This window comes from Syngnathoides biaculeatus, chromosome 16 (assembly GCF_019802595.1).
Source record: "Syngnathoides biaculeatus isolate LvHL_M chromosome 16, ASM1980259v1, whole genome shotgun sequence".
Taxonomy (NCBI): Eukaryota; Metazoa; Chordata; class Actinopteri; order Syngnathiformes; family Syngnathidae; genus Syngnathoides; species Syngnathoides biaculeatus.
The window spans coordinates 5,375,716-5,394,778 of NC_084655.1; the positions used below are offsets into that span (position 1 = coordinate 5,375,716).

Here is a 19,063-nt window from a genome sequence, read left to right on the forward strand (position 1 = left end):
GCTGTCAAGGGCAGGAGACAGGGTACACCCTTAAACTGGTTGCCAGGCAATCACAGGGCACATAGAGACAGACAACAGTCACACTCACAATCACACTTAAGGGCAGTTTTAGAGTCCAATTAATATTGCAGGTGAGAGGGATAGGGAGTGCCCAGAGAAAACCCATGCAGGTGGGGCCGGGATTTAAACCCCAGTCCTCAGAAATGTGAGGCCAACGCTTTCCAGCCGTCCCAAGGAGCCACCCAGGAAGTTTATCTTGAGTGGAATTTGGGGAATCCAGCACCTATATTTTCATTTCATATCCTGAATTTTTTTGTTACTTGAGACGTTTGTATGTAGAGGTACTACTGTACTAATGCTCTCGGGAGTCTACTTTGCTGTAACAATTTTTCTGGCTCCCACAGACTCGTCATCCCACTTTAGGAAAATACTCCTAATCTAAACTCCTTAGCTACATGAAAGACACCTATGTACTGTAACTTATTTTCATTCAATTCAAACAAAGATTGGGAGACGGTGATGTGGTCAGATAAGACAAAAAATTTTGGTATCAATTTGACATATGCTTGTTTAGGGGAATAGGAATTCAGACTGACCCAAAGGACGCCATCCCCACCGTCAAGCATGGAGGTTGAAGAATTATACTTTTGGGTTTTAGGTATTTCTCTGCAAAGCGGACAAATAAAATTCACTGCATTGAGGGAAATATGGATGGAGCCTTATACTGTGAAATCCTGCGTAAACCTCATCCTTTCAGCCAGAAAAGTTAAAATGGTTTGTAGATGGGGCTTCTGGTATGACAATGACCCAAAGCACATAACGATGGAAATGAATAAGTGGCTAAAGAAAAAGCACATCAAGGTCATTGAGTGGCCTTACCAGTGCCCAGACCTAAATCCCACAGAAAATTGGTGGAGGGACCTAAAGCTTCGAGTTGGCAAGCCACTGACTCAAAATTCCAAGTAATTTGAGAGGATCTCCAAAGAGGAATGGGGCAAAATGAAAACCTGGTGATCAACTACACAAAATGTGTGACCTCTGTAGAGAAACAAATACATTTTCTTTGCTTTGCAGTGGCCAACAGAGGGTTCTCCACCAAGTTCCAAGTAATGTTTTGATAGGGGGTTAAATACTTCCATCAATGAAATGCAAAATAATTAGAATCTTATGAGATTTGTGATACTCTCTCTGTTAAAAAAACACAGACCATTAAAATTATAGAGTACTGTAGTCATGTCCGTCAGTGGGTAAATTTTTAAAATGTGGGAGGGATCTAATAATTATTTCTTCCACTGAAAACACATTTATATATGGATGAGAAAAATAAGTCCTATCATGTGAGTATTTAAGACATCCACTGAGGTGCAAACTAAACTTGTGAAAAAAAATATTGGCCTTATTGTGAACTATTAGGAACAATGGTGGATTAAATGTTTTGGAGATGATATAGGCAATATCTTGGGTTTTATTATTCCATTTTAGAAATATGTAGCGGGCATATGGGCCATTTAGGTTAAGCACCCCTTTAGGAATGCGTAACTTGCTTTCATCTCTCCAGTTACTTTCCATAGCACAGGTATCTCATGAGGATCCTATTCTATAGAGTTAGACAATTTCGTGTCTTCAATCTACATAACTTGCAGGTTTTTGGAATGTGGGAGAAAGCTGGAGAAAACACACACCAAGCATGGCAAACGCCATGCAGGAAGACTAGAGTTGAAATTCACACATGGAAATTTGAGAGGCAGTTGTGAAGCAGACCTGGTTACCATTCATCCCGTCATGGGTGTGGTCATCCCCCTGCCTCGTACACACCTGCTCCTGTGCCCAGCCTCCACACCTGTGCCTTGTCTGACCTAATTACACCATGCGTTTCTCAATTTGTCTGTTGCCAGTTCATCATACCTAGTCACATTCCAGCGTTCTTTATTCCACGTCATTGACTCATAGCGTAGACCCTGCCTTGTTTTTAGACCTTGCCTTTTGCCTTACGTTTTTGGATACTGTTGCCTTTTTGGACTTACTTCCTGCCCCTGTACAGACCTATGGCTGTAATTAAAATCCTCTTCTCAAACTGCCTCTTGTTTTTGGAGTCATGCATTTTAGGTCGTACTTCTGGTTCTGCCATTGACAGAACAAACTGGCCATACATAATATGGACCCAGCAGACTCACACCCAAGTGTAAAGCCCTTCAAGCACAGGGACAACGCAAAACAAAGCAGGATAACCAACTTGCTGACCTCCACCTTCATCTTGAGGGACTATCAGAGCTGCAGGACAACATAAGAAAGGTGGCATCACAGTTGGATGTACTTATTGACTCAGAAGAAGTAAATCGCCGGCACAGCACCTGATGTTGCAACTGTATCACGATTTTGTCGCAAATCAGTCACCATACCGTCACCTCCACTGCTGTCTGACGACCCCTCTCTCATCTGGAGAAATTCTAGGGAGACTCTGGGATTATCAAGCCATTCATCACACAGTGCGAACTGCACTTTGAGCTGCATGCAGCTACCTTTGCCACCAAGCAGGCAAATATCACTTTCATCATTTTCCACTTCACTGGCTGTCCGGAGGCGTGGGCGACTGCTGAATGGAGCCGCAACTTGGTCACATGTCATTCGTGGACATCATTGGTGAAGACTATGAAGCAGGTGTTTCGGTATTTCACTTCAGAGCAAGAGGCAGTTTATGTCACAGCAGGGCAGGGGTAGGGTATCAGATTATGCAATGCAATTTCGCATTTTAGTGGCTGAGAGTCAGTAGACAACAGGACACTACTCAATGCATTTTTTTTTTCAACAGCTATCCCTTGCCATCAAAGATCATTTGGTCCCTTTAGACCTTCCGACCGACTTGGACATGCTCATTGTTCTCGCCCTAAAGGTAGATAAAAGGCTCATAGATCACAAGCTTGACAGTGATCGGCCGAAGGATGAGTCAATGCGCGCTGGGAGAAATAGCTTCAGTGACCAGCCGAACAAAGGCAAAACAACTGTTTTTGGCTTCAAGCCAGTAGTTCTGATGCCCCCCCCCCCCAATTTGCTTCAAGTTTTTGCAAAGATTTCTGCTTATTAATAAGTGCTACTGTCAGTCCATTATTTGGGTTTCATCCTGAAACCAATGGGCAGACAGAGGTTCAAACAGAACGTGGAGACTGGGCTGCAATATCTCGGCTCCCAGGAACCACACTCCTGGAGTCAGAAGCTGGTTTGGGTTCTCGCACAATTCTCTCCTCTCTGGATCCACAGGTATGTCTCCTTTCCATATTGTGCATGGTTACGAACCGACTCAGTTTCCTGACAAAGGGCCCGAGTCCACAGTTCCATCTGCATTGACCTTGGTGAGATAGTCCAGGAGGACCTGGGACTCATCTTGACAAACGCTACTACGTCAGGGGCAGTCCTAAAAGACCGCGACTGACAATAAAACGATAACGGCCCCGAACTACAAAGCGGGTCAGTGAGTTTGGCTCTTGACCAAAGATCTTTCATTGTTGATCGTTCCCAGGTACGTTAGCCCTTTGTCATCACAAATGTTGTCAACCCTGTCACTATGAAGCTGAGGCTCGCTAAATCAATGCGGGTCCACCCAGCGTCCACGTCAGCCTGCTCAAGCCTGCCCGGGTGTCCCCTCTCGTTCCGATTTCAGGCCTGCTCTTCTCCCCCGGTTCGTGGATGGGGGAACAGTCTTCTCGGTAAGGCAACTGTTCTAATGTTGTAGAGGAGGGAGCAATATCTGGTGGAATATGATTGCCTGAGGAGACTTCTTGGATCCTTTTAAGGTTTATCGCCAACAATATGCTCATTCGGGCCTTCCATGTTGCGTATGCTGAGGCTCTAGGAGGCTTCCGGTGCTGGCCGTGGAGGTGGGGGGGATACTGTCATGGGTGTGGTTATCCCCCTGCCTCATTTGCACCTATTCCTGTGAGCAGCTTCCCAACCCGTACCTAATTACAGCATGCAAATATACTTGTCTCGTTGTCTGTTGCCAGTTCATCATACCTTGTTGTCATGTTCCAGTGTTCCCTGTTCTACGTCTGACTCATTGTAAATTTAGGCCCTGCCTTGTTTTTGACTTTGCCTTTTGACTCACGTTGTTGGAAACTGTTGCCTTTTGGTTTTGCTTGCACATGTACTGACCTCTGCCTGTTATTAAAATCCTCTCCTCAAACTCCCCCTTGTTTCTGGAGTCATGCATTTTGGGTCCTATCTTGTGTTCTGCCCTTGACACATTCAACCTGCTGCCTGCCATCATTTTAAAAGGATAATTTTTGGTGTGGTAAATTGTATGATGCATTGTGGGTTTTTTGGAAATCTATTACCTTGATGAGCAAAATGTTCTCAATCCCCCTTTGATCAATCAGGCAATTGGTCACAACTGTGTCTTCAATTTCTAGAGTTTGAAGCACAGACTGGTAGTCCGGGTGGTTCACTGCCCTGGGAGAAACGTATTAAGTCAACCTAAACTCTGTATTTGCAAATGTTCAATTCTAGCTGAAGAGGTCCCTACCTTTTTCGTGTATCATGGACCTTTGGGAGAAACATGCCGGTGATGATTGGAGGCCTGCGACCTGACGGCATGACTGTCATCATTATTCCCTTGAGCACTTTCTCATCGTCGTAGTTGTCACAGGTGAAGGTGTGCAGCAGACTTTGCAGACACACTTCAACGGCAAGGGCCTGCTCTGGGTCCTTTAGCTTGATCAGGTATCCTGCACCACAAATGTTACAACACAAGGTTCCCCCTTTCTTGTCTTAACAGGGGTGTCCAATCTATGGCATAGGGACCATTTAAACACCTCAATCTTAGAGGTACAGTGCAATGGAAAAAGTATTGTCCCATCTCAATTTTTGTGTCAATGTTCAACAATTATAAACATGCAAATATCAGAGATAACCAAGAAAACAAAATTATGTTTTGATATTGCAACTGAAACTTAAATAGTTAAAAAGTAACAGCTCTCTAAATTGAACTGGTTAGGCCACACTAAGCAGCAACAACATAATTTTCTAAAACTGGCTTTTACATTTCTGTGAAGATATTTTGGCCTACTATGCTACATGATTTAATTTGGATTAAAGTCCAGACTTTGACTTGACATCTGCAAAACAATCGTTTTATTTTTTTTAAGACAGTAAGAATATGACTTCCTGCAGTGTCTTGGATTTATGTCCTGCTGCAGAATCCAAGTTCGCTTCAGCTTGAGGTCAAACTAATGGCTGAAGATCCTCCTTATGGCTTTTCTGGTAAAGGCCAGTATTCATGGTGTTAACAATTGCAGGAATCCATCCACGTCCTGAAGTAGAAAGCAGCACCTAACCATCACACCACCACCAACATGTTTCACTATAGGTATGATTTTTTTCATCTGAAATGCTGAATGTCTTTCATGAATTTCAACTTTCAAACCATCAGTTCATAGAACAGTTGCCCAAAAGTCTTGGGAATCATTGAGATCTTTTTTCTTGATTGTTGTGTCATGAACACTGATTTTAATGGAGGCAAGGGACGCCGGCATACATTTAAAACATGGGTGTAAAAATTAACTAAAAGATTGTTATAACACATGACACATCCTTAAATAGAATTAGCATTTAAACAGTACTGTTTACTTGGTTTATCATTGCATAACATTTTTATTCATTTATCTTATATGTAAAAGAGGGGAAACTAGGCAAAAATCTACCAATTTGAGAGGGGAGCCAATACTTTTCCACAGCATTATAGATAGAATTACAATGTCTAATAATATTACCCAGAGGTCCTCGTGGCTTGTGCTTGAATTGACCCAGTTTGTGAGCATGCTGGATGGCGTCGAGCATTGCTGGCATGTGCTCACCAAAGCGCCGCAGCTGATTGGATCGACTGCCTTCCATCATTTGCAAGTTCCTACTGTTGGCATCCATGGACCTCTTGAGTATGTCGTGATCTTTCCTGATACCATAGAAATGATATAGAAAAAAATGGCAATCAAATCAATTCAAATCAACTTTTCAGGGGCCCTTTTCCTGGGGGAACAGGTAGTGTCCTGTCACGACTAACAAAATACATGAGGAACTGACACCTCAATCGATTTTTAATTTTTTTTTTAATTACCTCTTGTAAAGGTAGCGGCTATGCCCCACAGGTAGGATGTGACCTAGAGTTGAAAGAGAAATTCTGGAAGGAACTAGATGAAGTAGTTCTGAGCATGCCAGACAGTGAGAGAGTTGTGATTGGTGCAGATTGTAATGGACATATTGGTAAAGGAAACAGGGGCGATGAAGAAGTGATGGTAAGTACGGCATCCAGGAAAGGAACTTTGAGGGACAGATGGTGGTGGACTTTGCAAAAAGGATGGAGATGGCTGTAGTGAACACTTATTTCCAGAAGAGGGAGGAACATATAGTGACCTACAAGAGCGGAGGTAGAAGCACGCAAGTGGATTATATTTTGTGCAGACGATGTAATCTGAAGGAGATTACTGACTGTAAAGTAGCGGTAGGGGAGAGTGTAGCTTGACAGCATAGGATGGTGGTGTGTAGGATGACTCTGGTGGTGGGTAGGAAGATTAAGAAGACAAAGGCAGAGCAGAGAACCACGTGGTGGAAGCCGAGAAAGGAAGAATGTTGTGCGGCCTTTCGGAAAGAGGTGAGACGGGCTCTCGATGGACAGCAGAAGCTCCTGGAAGACTGGACTACGACAGCCAAGGTAATCAGAGAGACAGGCAGGAGAGTACCTGGTGTGTCTTTTGGTCGGAAAGGGGAAGAGACTTCACATCCAATTCACATCATATAGACGGACAAACTCAGGGCTCAGCAACCTTTTTGAGGCTGAGGGCTACGTCGTAAGCACTGATTATATGAAGGGCTACAGGACCTGCTTGCAGCAAATTTCAGACTCAGGTCATTACACGTACATAAAATATTTTTGTTTTAATGACATTACAGGTATTTTAACATTTTAATTCACGTAAGAAAGTCATATTAAGAATTTAAAGCACAAATAAGGGTAATTTATGGCCTATGGTATTTTTAGAACATACCTCGCAGGCGCCATATATCGTCCTCGCGGGGTACCACTCGCCCGCTGGCGCCGCGTTGGTGACCCCTGGACTAATGTGAGAACTTAGATCAAGTCAAAGTAAATCATAATATCATACTTATTATAGTTACAGTGAAGAAAATAAGTATTTGAACACCCTGCTAGATTGCAAGTTCTCCGACTTAGAAATCAAGGAGGGGACTGAAATTTTCATCGTAGGAGCATGTCCACTGTGAGAGAGATAATCTAAAAAGAAAAATCTAAAAATCACGATGCATGATTTTCTTTTAACAATTGATTTGTGGGATACAGCTGCAAATAAGTATTTGAACACCTGTCTATCAGCTAGAATTCTGACCCTCAAAGACCTGTTAGTCCGCCTTTAAAAGTCCACCTACACTCCATGTATTATTCTGAATCCAATGTACCTGTGTGAGATCGTGAGCTGCATAAAGACACTTGTCCACCCCATACAATCAGTAAGACTCAAACCTTTAACATGGCCAAGACCAAAGAGCTGTCCAAAGACACCAGAGACAAAATTGTACAATTCCACACGGCTGCAAAGGGTGACAGAGAAATTGCCAAGCAGCTTGGTGAAAAAAGGTCCACTGTTGGAGCAATCATTAGAAAATGGAAGAAGCTAAACATGACGGTCAATCTAAATCGGAGTGGAACCCCATGCAAGGTATCACCTCGTGGGGTCTCAATGATCCTTAGAAAGGTAAGTAATCAGCCCAGGACGACACGATAAGACTTGGTCAATGACCTGAAAAGTGCTGGGACCACCGTTTCCAAGGTGACAGTTGGTAATACACTAAAATGTCGTGGTTTCAAATCATGCATGGCACGGAAGGTTCCCCTGCTTAAACCATTACATGTCAAGGCCCGTCTTCAGTTTGCCAATGACCATTTGGATGATACAGTCATGGGAGAAAGTTTTATCGTCCGATGAGACCAAAATGGAACTTTTTGGTCATAATTCCACTCACCGTGTTTGGAGAAAGACGAATGATGAGTTCCATCCCAAGAACACCATCCCTACTGTGAAGCATGGGGGTCATATCATCATGCTTTGGGGGTGTTTTTCTGCAGATGGAACAGGAGAACCACACTATATTAAGGAGAGGATGACCGCGGCAATGTATTGTGAGATTTTGGGGAACAACCTCTTTCCCTCAGTCAGAGGATTGAAGATGGGTTGTGGCTGGGTCTTTCAACATGACAATGACCCCAAGCACACAGCCAGGAAAACCAGGGAGTGGCTTCACAAAAAGCATGGCCTAGCCAGTCTCCCGACCTAAACCCAATAGAAAATATTGGGAGGGACCTGAAACTCCGTGTTTTTCAGCGACAGCCCAGAAACTTGTCTGATCTACAGAAGTGTGTGTGTCTGTGTGTATTAGTGGGCCAAAATCACTCCTGCAGTGTGTGCAAACCTGGTGAACAACTACATGAAACACTAACCTCTGTAACTGCAAACAAAGGCTACTTTACCAAACCCCAAAATACAGGAAGTCATACAAGGAAAGAGATTAGCGAAGAAGAAGTGGGAAACTGACAGGACTAAGGTGAGGCAAAAGGAATACATACATAGAGATGCAACGTTGGGAAAAAGTAGAGGTGGCGAAGGCTGAACAAGAGGCATAAGACGACACGTACACCAGGTTGGACACAAAAAAGGAGAAAAGGATCTCTACATGTTGGCCAGACAGAGGGATGGAGATGGGAAGGATGTGCAGCAGGTAAGGGTGATTAAGGATAAAGATAGAAATTTGTTCACTGGTGCCAGTAGTGTGCTAAATAGATGGAAAGAATACTTTGAGATGTTGATGAATGAAGAAAATGAGAGAGAAGGAACAGTTGAAGAGGCAAGTGTGAAGGACCAGGAAGTGGCAATGATGAAGGGAGAAGTTAGAAAGGCACTAAAGAGGATGAAAAATGGAAAAAGCAGTTGGTCCTGATGACATATCTGTGGAGGTATGCAAGAAATTTGGAGAGTTGCCTGTGGAGTTTTTGGCCAACTTATTCAACAGAATACTAGCAGGTGAGAAGGCCTGAAGAATAGAGGAAAAGTGTGCTAGTTCCCATTTTTAAGAACAAAAGCGATCAGAGCTGTGGGAACTATAGAGGAACAAAGATGACGAGCCACACAATGAAGTTATGGGAAAGTAGTGGAGGCTAGACTCACGACAGAAGTATTTGCAAGCAACAGTATGGTTTCAAGCCGAGAAAGAGTACCACTGATGCATTATTTACCTTGAGGATGCTAGTGGAAAAATACAGAGACGGTCAGAAGGAGCTACATTGTGTCTTTGTGGATCGAGAGAAAGCCTATGACAGAGTACCAAGAGAGGAACTGTGGTACTGCATGTGTAAATCTGGTGTGGTGGAGAAATATGTTAGAATAGTAAAGGACATGTATGATGGCAGCAGAACAGTGGTGGGGTGTGCCGTAGGTGTGACAGAAGAATTCAAGGTGGAGGTAGGACTGCATCAGGGATCATCTCCGAGCCCCTTCCTGATTGCTGTGGTCATGGATAGGCTGACAGATGAGGTTAGACTGGAGTACCCTTGGAGCATGTTTGCAGATGATATTGTGACCTGCAATGAAAGCAGGGAGACGTGGAGGAACAATTAGAAAGATGGAGGCGTGCACTGGAAAGGGGAGGAATGAAGATTAGCCGAAGTAAAACAGAATATATGTGCGTGAATGAGAGCGGTGAAGGGGGAAGAGTGAGGCTCCAGGGAGAAGAGATAGCAAGGGTGGACGACTTCAAATACTTGGGGTCAACAATCCAGAGTGTTGGTGAGTGTGGTCAGGAAGTGAAGAAACGGCTCCAAGCAAGTTGGGACAGCTGGCGGAAGGTGTCTGGTGTGTTAAGTGACAGAAGAGTCTCTGCTCGGATGAAGGGCAAAGTTTATAAAAACAGTGGTGAGGCCGGTGTGATTGACTGAGCACTCCTGGTGAAGAAAAATCTTGTGATTAACGCGCATGCACGTATATTGTGTAAACTTCCGGCGAGTCTGAAACACCCCCAAACATGATTCAACATGTGCCATTCGACAACTCGTCGCCGAGTGTTCATGTTCGCTCTTGTGTGTGTGTGAAATGTTTCGAGGAGTGTCTATATAAGGACGAGAAAGACTGACAAAGAGGCTTCTTCTCACCCCTACTCTGGGAAACTACGCTGCTTGGAACAGTAACTACACACACACCGGCTGCTTGCAACACTAACTACACACACACCGGCTGCCTTTCATTTTTGAACCGGCTGGAACTTTCGCTAACTTGGAATACCTCCTGGGACGAACGTTTGCTTGTTTGGGAACACTTGTTCAACATTGGTGAACAAGAAGAATGGCTGTCAGATATTTACAGTACTACATCAAAAGACCAAAAAAATAAAATAAAATAAAATAAAATTATATATATATATATATATATATATAAATAAACACACACACACACACGCTACTGTATAAAAATAAGGCTTTTCGATTCAGATATACTGTGCACGATGGCAATGCGGAGTAAATGTCTATCGATGCCTATCAATGACAGACAATCAGCAAAAGATGTCAATTATCATCCGATTAGGCTGATCAAATTTTCATAAAGTCTAAATACAGCTGAAGAACCCTTCTGAAAATGTCTTGCTTGTTCCAATGAGCAGTGGGACAGCACATCATACACTATTTCTATTCTACCAATTGATTATTTTCATGTATATTTAGCTTGGTTCCCCTCCAGTCATTTATTTTACCGAATCATTCCATGGTCCTCCTTGGCACGACCACTGGCATGCTGATACTGGCTAATCTGCTGCCCCAGGGTGGATATTTGGTGATTGAGATGTTCCAGTTGGCACTGGATGCGTTGCACGCTCTCAACCTTGGCCTGCCTCGCCGACCCTGTCGCCTGGTGGATGCTGGAAGGATGCACAAAAAATATATACAGTGCTATACTATACCATATATTATTGTGATAAATTTAGCAATCTTGAAGACTCTGCAAATTACAATAAGCAAAATATTATCATACAGCAGTGCCCAACGAATTGACAAACTAATTGTCTGGATCACTTCATTTGTCACAACTACGAAATTCAAAGGCTAATTCGAAATGCACCCTCCATGAAAATATCAAGTACAATATTTTTCTGTCTTTATTGGCCATTTCTGAATTTGAAGTTTGTTCATTCTCTGTTGTAACATAAATCTTAACATCCCTTCATTGCTTAGTACTTTTAACATTTACAATTAATTAATTGTAGACATCCATGCTTCCATTTTCTAAGCCGTTTATCCTCAAAAGAGTCACGGGAGTAATACATGCTGTACTAGCGGATGAACTCTTGTTGCTGATGTTGCGTGTGCTTCGCGGTTTCCGCGGGGGACACAACCAAGGCCATGACCCGCAGCACCGTGATGCAAAAATACAAAAGGAGAGTGTACCAGTGTACCACATTGGATGATCTGATAGGGACAAAATATAGCTTAAACGTAAAAATAGCAATAGAGAATGTCTGCTCCAGAGGTGGATGGAGAGGCCAAACATTGCTGTCAAGTAAAAGAACTGTTACTTGAAAATAATGTGACTCTAGTAAAAGTAAAAAGCAGTCCTCCAAAAAATTAAGTACAGTAAAAAGTACAGTGAAATTATTACTCAAGTACTGAGTAAAGAGAGTAATTTCTTTTTTTTTTAACCAGGACATGAATATTAATTAAAATTAAAATAACATTAAAATGTGATCCAAATTCTGACGTTGCACTGTCAAAGCTAAATAAAAAAAAAATCTGCAATTTTATGCACAGTGTTTTCTCAAGATATAAGTAAGCTGAAATATCCACATTTGGGCAGACAGTTCCAGACAACTACTCCAATCCATAAATTATCAATCTGGTACAATTTCAGAAATGGTTCCACCAGCCTTGCGCACATGAGAAAGAAGTGAAGCTTAGCAACAAAGATGGGGTCCTGTGCTGCTTTCTGAACAACAGTGAAGGAGGTGTTCATTGGGCAGGTCACCTTCTTCGTCCTTGCTGCCTCGCAAAAATCCCGCACATGTGGCATCAGGGTGATGGCTCTCTCTGCCACATTGTTTTCCAGCCATCTGTGCTTGCAGAACATGAGAGGGAGAGTGTCGGATCCAGTGACTTGTTTAAAGTCCTCGCGCCTGGCAGGTGCATCGCGAAACCAGTTGTAGAGGGTGGACAGAAAATCTTCCACCCCCCATCTCGCTGCCTCGTAACCGATTTGAAATGCATTATGGAGGATATGTAGACCGCAGCTTCCAGTCTGCAGCATGCGGCGGGTGGTCATCTTTTCTATTTGTTCTGGAATTGATTTGTACAGCTTCCAATTAACATTAGGGCCATCCATCGAGAGCTGGAGCAGCTTTTGGTGACCGAAGTCACACACGATAGGGTCCAGACGCTCCTGAAGATCAGTTGCTGCTGAATGGCCCAGGAATTCAGAGGTGAGGTAGCAAGTACGGACCTGGTCATCCATCCACAATAGCACATGAATGTCCAGCTGCTTCTCTTGCATCTCATGATTTAGAGACTCATCAAAGAGGAGGACATACTCGACGACGACAAGATGGGGACTAGTTGTAAACACGGTGACTTCCGTTGAAAATTTTCGGCTATTTTGGACGCCAGACGAATCACTTTTTTTTTTTTAATAAAAGATCAATTTTTTTTTAGGGAGAATTTTGGCGGTAGAGGTGCTCCTTTTGATTTTTTTTAATTTAAGGCCTTTTTAGGGGCTTGGCCAGTTTTCGTGGATTTTTAAGGACTTTCAGGGCCCCCTAAATGCACCTTTGAAAATTTAGGGGTTTTTAGGGCCGCGTGCGAACCCTGAGCGTACCTTAGCTGGAGATCATTTATCCTAGAGGACAGCTGGGCCTTGTCCTTCTCAAGGTCCCTCAGGCTAACCTGGCATCTGTGGACCGTGACCTGCAACATGCACGCAATTAATAAGAAGGCCACAAATGACAAGTGTGTTGGGGTTAATCAATTAAGTAGTATCCCAGACGAAAAAAGCCTAACCTCGCTGGACTTTAGAAGGGTGTTATGATTTTGTGCCTCTTCCTTGAGCTTGGTACATTTGGGCTGCAACTCCTCAACCTGCTGTGTGATGCCTTCCAGCTGTTCCTGGAACTCTTTGCACTTCTTCTCAGCTTCCTTGACTTTGTTCTGCAATCAGAACAAAGCTGTTCACAAAGACAGAACCACAGAAGTACACTGCTGGTGTTATTACCTTCCATTCTTCCACTTTTTCATCATATTTTGCAGTGGACTGTTTACTGGCATTGAGCTTCTCTTTCATTGGCTCGAGATCCTTCTCCATCTCGATTACCTGCGAAAAAAGTTACACTATCAATTTACCGGCTTCACGTTTCAGGAGGGGAGAGTAAATGAGCTGACCAGAGCCCAGGCCATCTGCTTCTGTAACTCCTCCAGCTTGGTGTGCATTTCGTCAATGGACGACAGGTTCTTGTAACGGTCCTCTCTCTCAAGGTATTTTCGCTTCAGGTCTTTTAAGTACTGTGACACACATTCAAACGTTTAAAATGGGAATTATGAACACAGTTCACACCTCCACTTTCAGATGCTGGCTGAATTCCAAATTGTTTTCATCCATCCATCTTCTATTGTTATACGGGTCAGGTCGTGGGCGCAGTAGCTTAAGCAGGGATGCCCTGACATCCCTTGCCTCAGACACTTCATCCAGCTCTTCCAGGGGGATCCCAAGGCGTTCCCAGGACACCGGAAAGACAGTCTTCTCCAGCGTGTCCTGGGTCATCCTTGGTGTCTCTTTACAGAGGGACGTACCCGGAAAAACCTCACCAGAGAATCATACCGGAGGCATCTGAATCAGAGTACCCAGCTACCTCGTCTGGCTCCTCTCAATGCGGAAGAGCAGCGGCTCATCTTTGATCCCCTTCCGGGTGACCAAGCTTCTCATCCAATTACTAAGGGAGAGCCTGGATACCATGTGGAAGAAACTCATTTTGGCCGCTTGTATCCGGGATCTTGTTCTTTCAGTCATGACCCACAGCTCGTGACCATAGGTGAGGGTACAAACGTAGGTCAACCAGTAAATTGAGAGCTTCACCTTTCGACTTAGCTCGTTCTTTATTACAACAGACCAATACAAACTCTGCATCACTGCAGACTCTGCACCGATCTGCCTGTTGATATCCCGCTCCATTCTTCCCTCACTCTTGAACAAGACCCCAAGATATATTAACTCCTCCACTTGGGGCAGGATCTCATCCATGACCTTCAGAGGACATGCCATCCTTTTGTGACTGAGGACCATGGTCTCAGATTTGGAGGTGCTGACTCTCATCCCAGCCACTTCACAGTTGGGTGTAAACCTCTCAAGTGAGAGTTGGAGATCACGCCTGGCAAAAGTAGAGATGAAATACTGAGGCCACCAAACTGGACACCCACTGCGCCTAGAGATTCTGTCTAAAAAAATTATGAACAGAATCAGTGACAAAGGGGAGCCTTTCTTAGACCACCTGTCACCGGAAATGAGTCAGACTTACTGCTGGCAAGGCCGACAAAACTCTGACACCAATCATAAGGGACCGAACAGCCCTTATCAGGGGGTTCGGTATCCCATACTCCCAAAGGACCCGCTACAGGACTCCCCGAGGGACACAGTGAAACGCTTTCTCCAAGTCCACAAAACACATGTGGACTGGTTGGATGAACCCCTATATACGTATGTATCCACGGCCAGGACGAAAACCACATTGCACCTCCTGAATATGAGATTTGACTTCCTGACGGACGCTTTGTCCAGCACCCTTGAATAGACCTGACAAGGGAGTCTGAATAGCGTGATCCCCCTGTAGTTGTAACAACTAAAAAGGGGGACTACCACCCCAATCTCCCAATCCAGAGGCACTGTCTCCAATGTCCACAGGTATGTCAACCAGGACAACACCACAACATACATATCCTTTAATAACTCCAGACGAATGTCATCCATCCCCTGGGTCTTACCACGGAGGAGCTTTTTAACCGCAGAAAACCCAGACTCTGCTTCCTCATGGGAATGTGGGTCAGTGTAATTGAGGTCTTCGAAGCATTCTCCCCACAGACTCACAACATCCAGAGTCGAGGGCAGCAGCGGCCCATCCTGTCAGTGCATTGCTTCTCGGTCCTGAGACACCGGATGTTGGACAAGAATTTGCTCAAAGCCATCTTGAAGTTGTTCTCCGTGGCCTCATCGAACTCCTCTCATGTCCAGACTTTTGCCTCAGCGACCACTAGCTGAAGCTGCATTGTGCTTGTCCTACCGGTACCCTGCAGCTGCCTCCGTCCCCATAGCCCAGATAGGACTCCTTCAGCTTGACGTCTTTCCTCACTGCTGGTGTCCACTAACGTGTTTGAGGATTGACGCCTCGACAGGCACTGTCCATCTTACAGCCACTTCAGCAATTGTTCTAATTTCTCCCCAAATTCCCCATAGAAAGACCTGTAGAATTAAGACAGGTAAGATAAAACTAAAATATAGGGTTGGTTATCGTTTGAATTTGGCCAGGATTTTAACTTTGTTCTCAGAACTGTGAGGCCAACACTTTAACCAGTTGCTATGTGATAAAATACTGCATGCTTTTCTAACCACTAATGAAGCACAAAGTCAGTGTTTGTGGTACTATGAGACATCCATCAATCCATTTTCTGAGCTGCTTATCCTCACAAGGGTTGCAGGAGTTCTGGAACCAATGCCAGCTGTAATTAGGCAGGAGGCAGGGAACACCCTGAATCAGTTGACAGCCTATTGCAGGGCACATGGAGACAGACAACAGTATCACTCAAAATCACACCAAAGGGGCAATATAGAGCCTCCCAATTCATGCATGTTTTTGGGATGTGGGAGTAAACCAGAGTGCCTGGAGAAAACCCACACAGGCACGGGGAGAACATGCTAACTCCAAACAGGCGGTGCCAGGATTTGAACCCCGGTCCTCAGAACCTTGAGGCCAACCCTCTACAGATACACCAACGTGCCGCCTATTATGAGACATTCATGTGAATTTTGTCCAAATTCATTGTGATGTTTTTTTCCAAGTTTGACCTCTGATTAAGTTTTAACTCATTGTTTTGTTTTTTTTCCCCCCATCAGTGACTCTTACACAGGTTTGAAAACTAAAAGACACAAAAAAAAAACATAATTGCAAAAACACAACCAACCATTTACCTTGTTAGCCGTCTCACTGTTGGCATAGATTTACATTACATTTTATTATTTGACTCTGCAGAAATTTTGCACGGTGTAGGCTGAAGTTCAGAGTGGGAGGGAGCACGTTAGACTGCTACACATCATGAAACCATCCTTTGCACTATATATTATTATACTAAGTGTTGCACTGAGGAGATTGGTCGTTAATTTTTAAGTTAATACACACTTTTGTTTGCTATCAGCATTGGGCATAAGCACGCCTTTGTGCATGTTCTTCATTGATTTTCGACACATTCTTGTACACGTCGACGGATTGAAGGAATGGAAAATGGGAACCAAAAAATTTTAAATTTGAACGATTCCAGGAGAACTAGAACATTAGCCCTTGTTTCAATCTGTTCTCGGTTCCCAACCCTACTAAAAAATTTCTTTCACCATTGAATGGAAACACATAATACAAATATATTGTACAAGCATTTTTTTCTAATCACAAGTCATTTATGCCACTGAAACCCTTCAAAAGCTAGTATTACCTCACTGTGTTGTGCCACTTTATCTTCAGTGATATTTTTCGTGGTTTTGATATGGATAAAATCCTCCTTCATCTGCTCCAGTTGTGTGGCCTTCATGAAAAACTGAGCAAAAAGAGACAAAAATTATGAAAATCTGTCCAACACACAAAACAAACATTTACAAACCCTGTATTTGTCCCCCTCTCCTTTGGAGTGTAGGAAGTTCTTGCTCATCTCTTGGTTGAGAACTGACATAGGATTGTTGACCTTGGGGAAAAAAAGGAAAGTTGATCAGCACTCTTACACACAACACAATCTATATCCTCCATGTTGTCTAGATCCTTACCTGTATATTAAAATTGTCCAGAATAGAAGTGAGCTCCTCCTTTTTGGTTGAGATTATTTGACCTACAAAGGGGAGTAAAAAATGAAGTCAGCTTCAAAGAAAGGGTAACACATTTTTCTGTGGAGTGCATCTGTCTATCAAGGAAAACTCACCTTTATTGCAAAAAGACAAAGCGGGAGGAAACTAAACCACAAACAGCTTTCATACATGGCAGAATGAGCACACTCACTTACACTATTATCACAAAGGGCTTTTCATACCGACAATTTTGTGTTTCCAGCGTGGCTTAAGTGGGCAACATTCGCCACATCTTGCGTTAATTAATCATGGACGTAGTGGTGAACAAGCACCACGAACCCTGCATTAAGGGTGAAGCTTATCAATACAACGGTCTTTAATTAATTAACTGTGGGGGAAGCTTAATACAGCGGTTTGGTAACTATCCCTGCTCGAGACGGTATTAACCCTGATCTTATGCTAAGTAGAGAGTATGCTTCACAGCAAGTAACATCACTCCTCAAATAAAGCTGAATTCTGTGCATCCTGTCTTAGACTTGTTAGATCCCGGACTCCAAGCTGTTATTGCGTGTTAAATCAAGTTTACCACATTTGCTCTTGAGCTTGTAGGTTCTCACTCCATCATGAGTGAGTCTCAGGTCTATGATGATGGCTGGACCATACAGCTCAGGTTTGTAAGAGTCCTTCCCTTGGTTACGCAGAGTGATGGACACGTTGGCTGAGCTGTGATGGGAGATGAATGATAATGAGCATCGGCATTTATTAAAACAATGGTACTGCATTTGTGGTAAAACTAAAAATACCATGGAAACTAACGTGTAGTGTTAATTGAATTCCAGGTTGTTAGGCCTGGCACAATAATTACGATGTGGACTTATATCGTTCAATAAATAAAATGGACAAGACTTTCGAAACTCGATAAACTGTAATTGTTGTGGTGAGCTGGCATGCAGATTACACAGTTAGCTGACAGAGTTGAAAAGCTGTGTTATTATCTGGTAGTGGGCACATGGAATGTCAGCGGATCTTTTGTTGGTGCGGTCCAAAAACAACCTTTTTTTTTTTTTTTTTTAAAGAAACCTAAAGAAGCACTAACACACACACTATGACTGCCTGCTTGACTGGAAGTAGGAAGTGGCTTGTCTCGGCACCGCCTTGTGTGTGTTCGGCATCGCTTGGCTTGACTTTAGCTACCCGGTCAACATGGGTTCATCTTTGCTTGCGTGTTCAGACTCCGAGAATTGGATCAAACTCAGAGGCAGTTTTTATGAGGATTTTTTTTGGTCAAAGTCCGATTTGTACGACCCCCCCGGTCATTCAAACTCCGAGGTTCTATTGTACTTTCAAAACAATATTTTAATCTTCAATTTTTGGTTGGGAGTCCTGTTGCTTTAATCAATGCCTCAATATGCCATGACATTGAGCGTGTGGCATTGCCTGTGAGTTATGGTAGCCTAGGTTTCCTTGATGTTTGCTGTCAGTTCTTGCCGTCTAATTTTGTGGGCTTACTGATTTTGTGGCTCTTATGAAAGATCGCTCAAAGAAAAAAAGAGCAATTCTGCAGTTTTTGGCAAGAATGGACAGCAGAATTTTGCCTTGGTGGAGAAAAATTGTTCTGCTGTGTATCTAAATTATAATGACAAAATTGCAACGATGAAATACTCAAATAGAAAGCGCCACTTTGACAAGCGCCACAGTACGTTTGCATCAAAACATCCTGTTGGGGCAGCAGGAAGAAAGCATGTCAAGAGCTACTTAGTCAGCAGCAAATTCGTGTTTGGACCCAACAAGGCAAATGGAATTCAGATAGCTTTGCTGGTGCTTTACCAATTGTGAGAAATGGAAAGCCATTCACAGATGGGGAATCTGCCAAAGCATTTATGCTTGATGTTGTAAATGAACTTTTTGACAACTTTTCACATAAAGACAAAATAATCAAACGAATA

At 43.4% G+C, this 19,063-nt stretch overlaps 1 protein-coding gene across 2 annotated transcripts in view; it reads right to left on the reverse strand.

Moving 5' to 3' along the window:
• si:dkey-119f1.1 (Structural maintenance of chromosomes protein 6-like) overlaps window positions 1-19,063 on the reverse strand; it is a 47,551-nt gene that overhangs the window by 20,377 nt on the left and 8,111 nt on the right. For both annotated transcript variants that reach the window (XM_061845931.1, XM_061845932.1), the window contains 12 exons: window positions 17,704-17,840; window positions 17,100-17,161; window positions 16,940-17,020; window positions 16,775-16,876; window positions 13,466-13,585; window positions 13,299-13,397; window positions 13,088-13,234; window positions 12,906-12,994; window positions 10,798-10,962; window positions 5,763-5,941; window positions 4,517-4,718; window positions 4,329-4,443 (listed from right to left, as the gene is read on the reverse strand). In XM_061845931.1, the coding sequence (XP_061701915.1) occupies window positions 4,329-4,443; window positions 4,517-4,718; window positions 5,763-5,941; window positions 10,798-10,962; window positions 12,906-12,994; window positions 13,088-13,234; window positions 13,299-13,397; window positions 13,466-13,585; window positions 16,775-16,876; window positions 16,940-17,020; window positions 17,100-17,161; window positions 17,704-17,840 (1,498 nt within the window). The remainder of the gene's footprint in view (window positions 1-4,328; window positions 4,444-4,516; window positions 4,719-5,762; window positions 5,942-10,797; window positions 10,963-12,905; window positions 12,995-13,087; window positions 13,235-13,298; window positions 13,398-13,465; window positions 13,586-16,774; window positions 16,877-16,939; window positions 17,021-17,099; window positions 17,162-17,703; window positions 17,841-19,063) is intronic.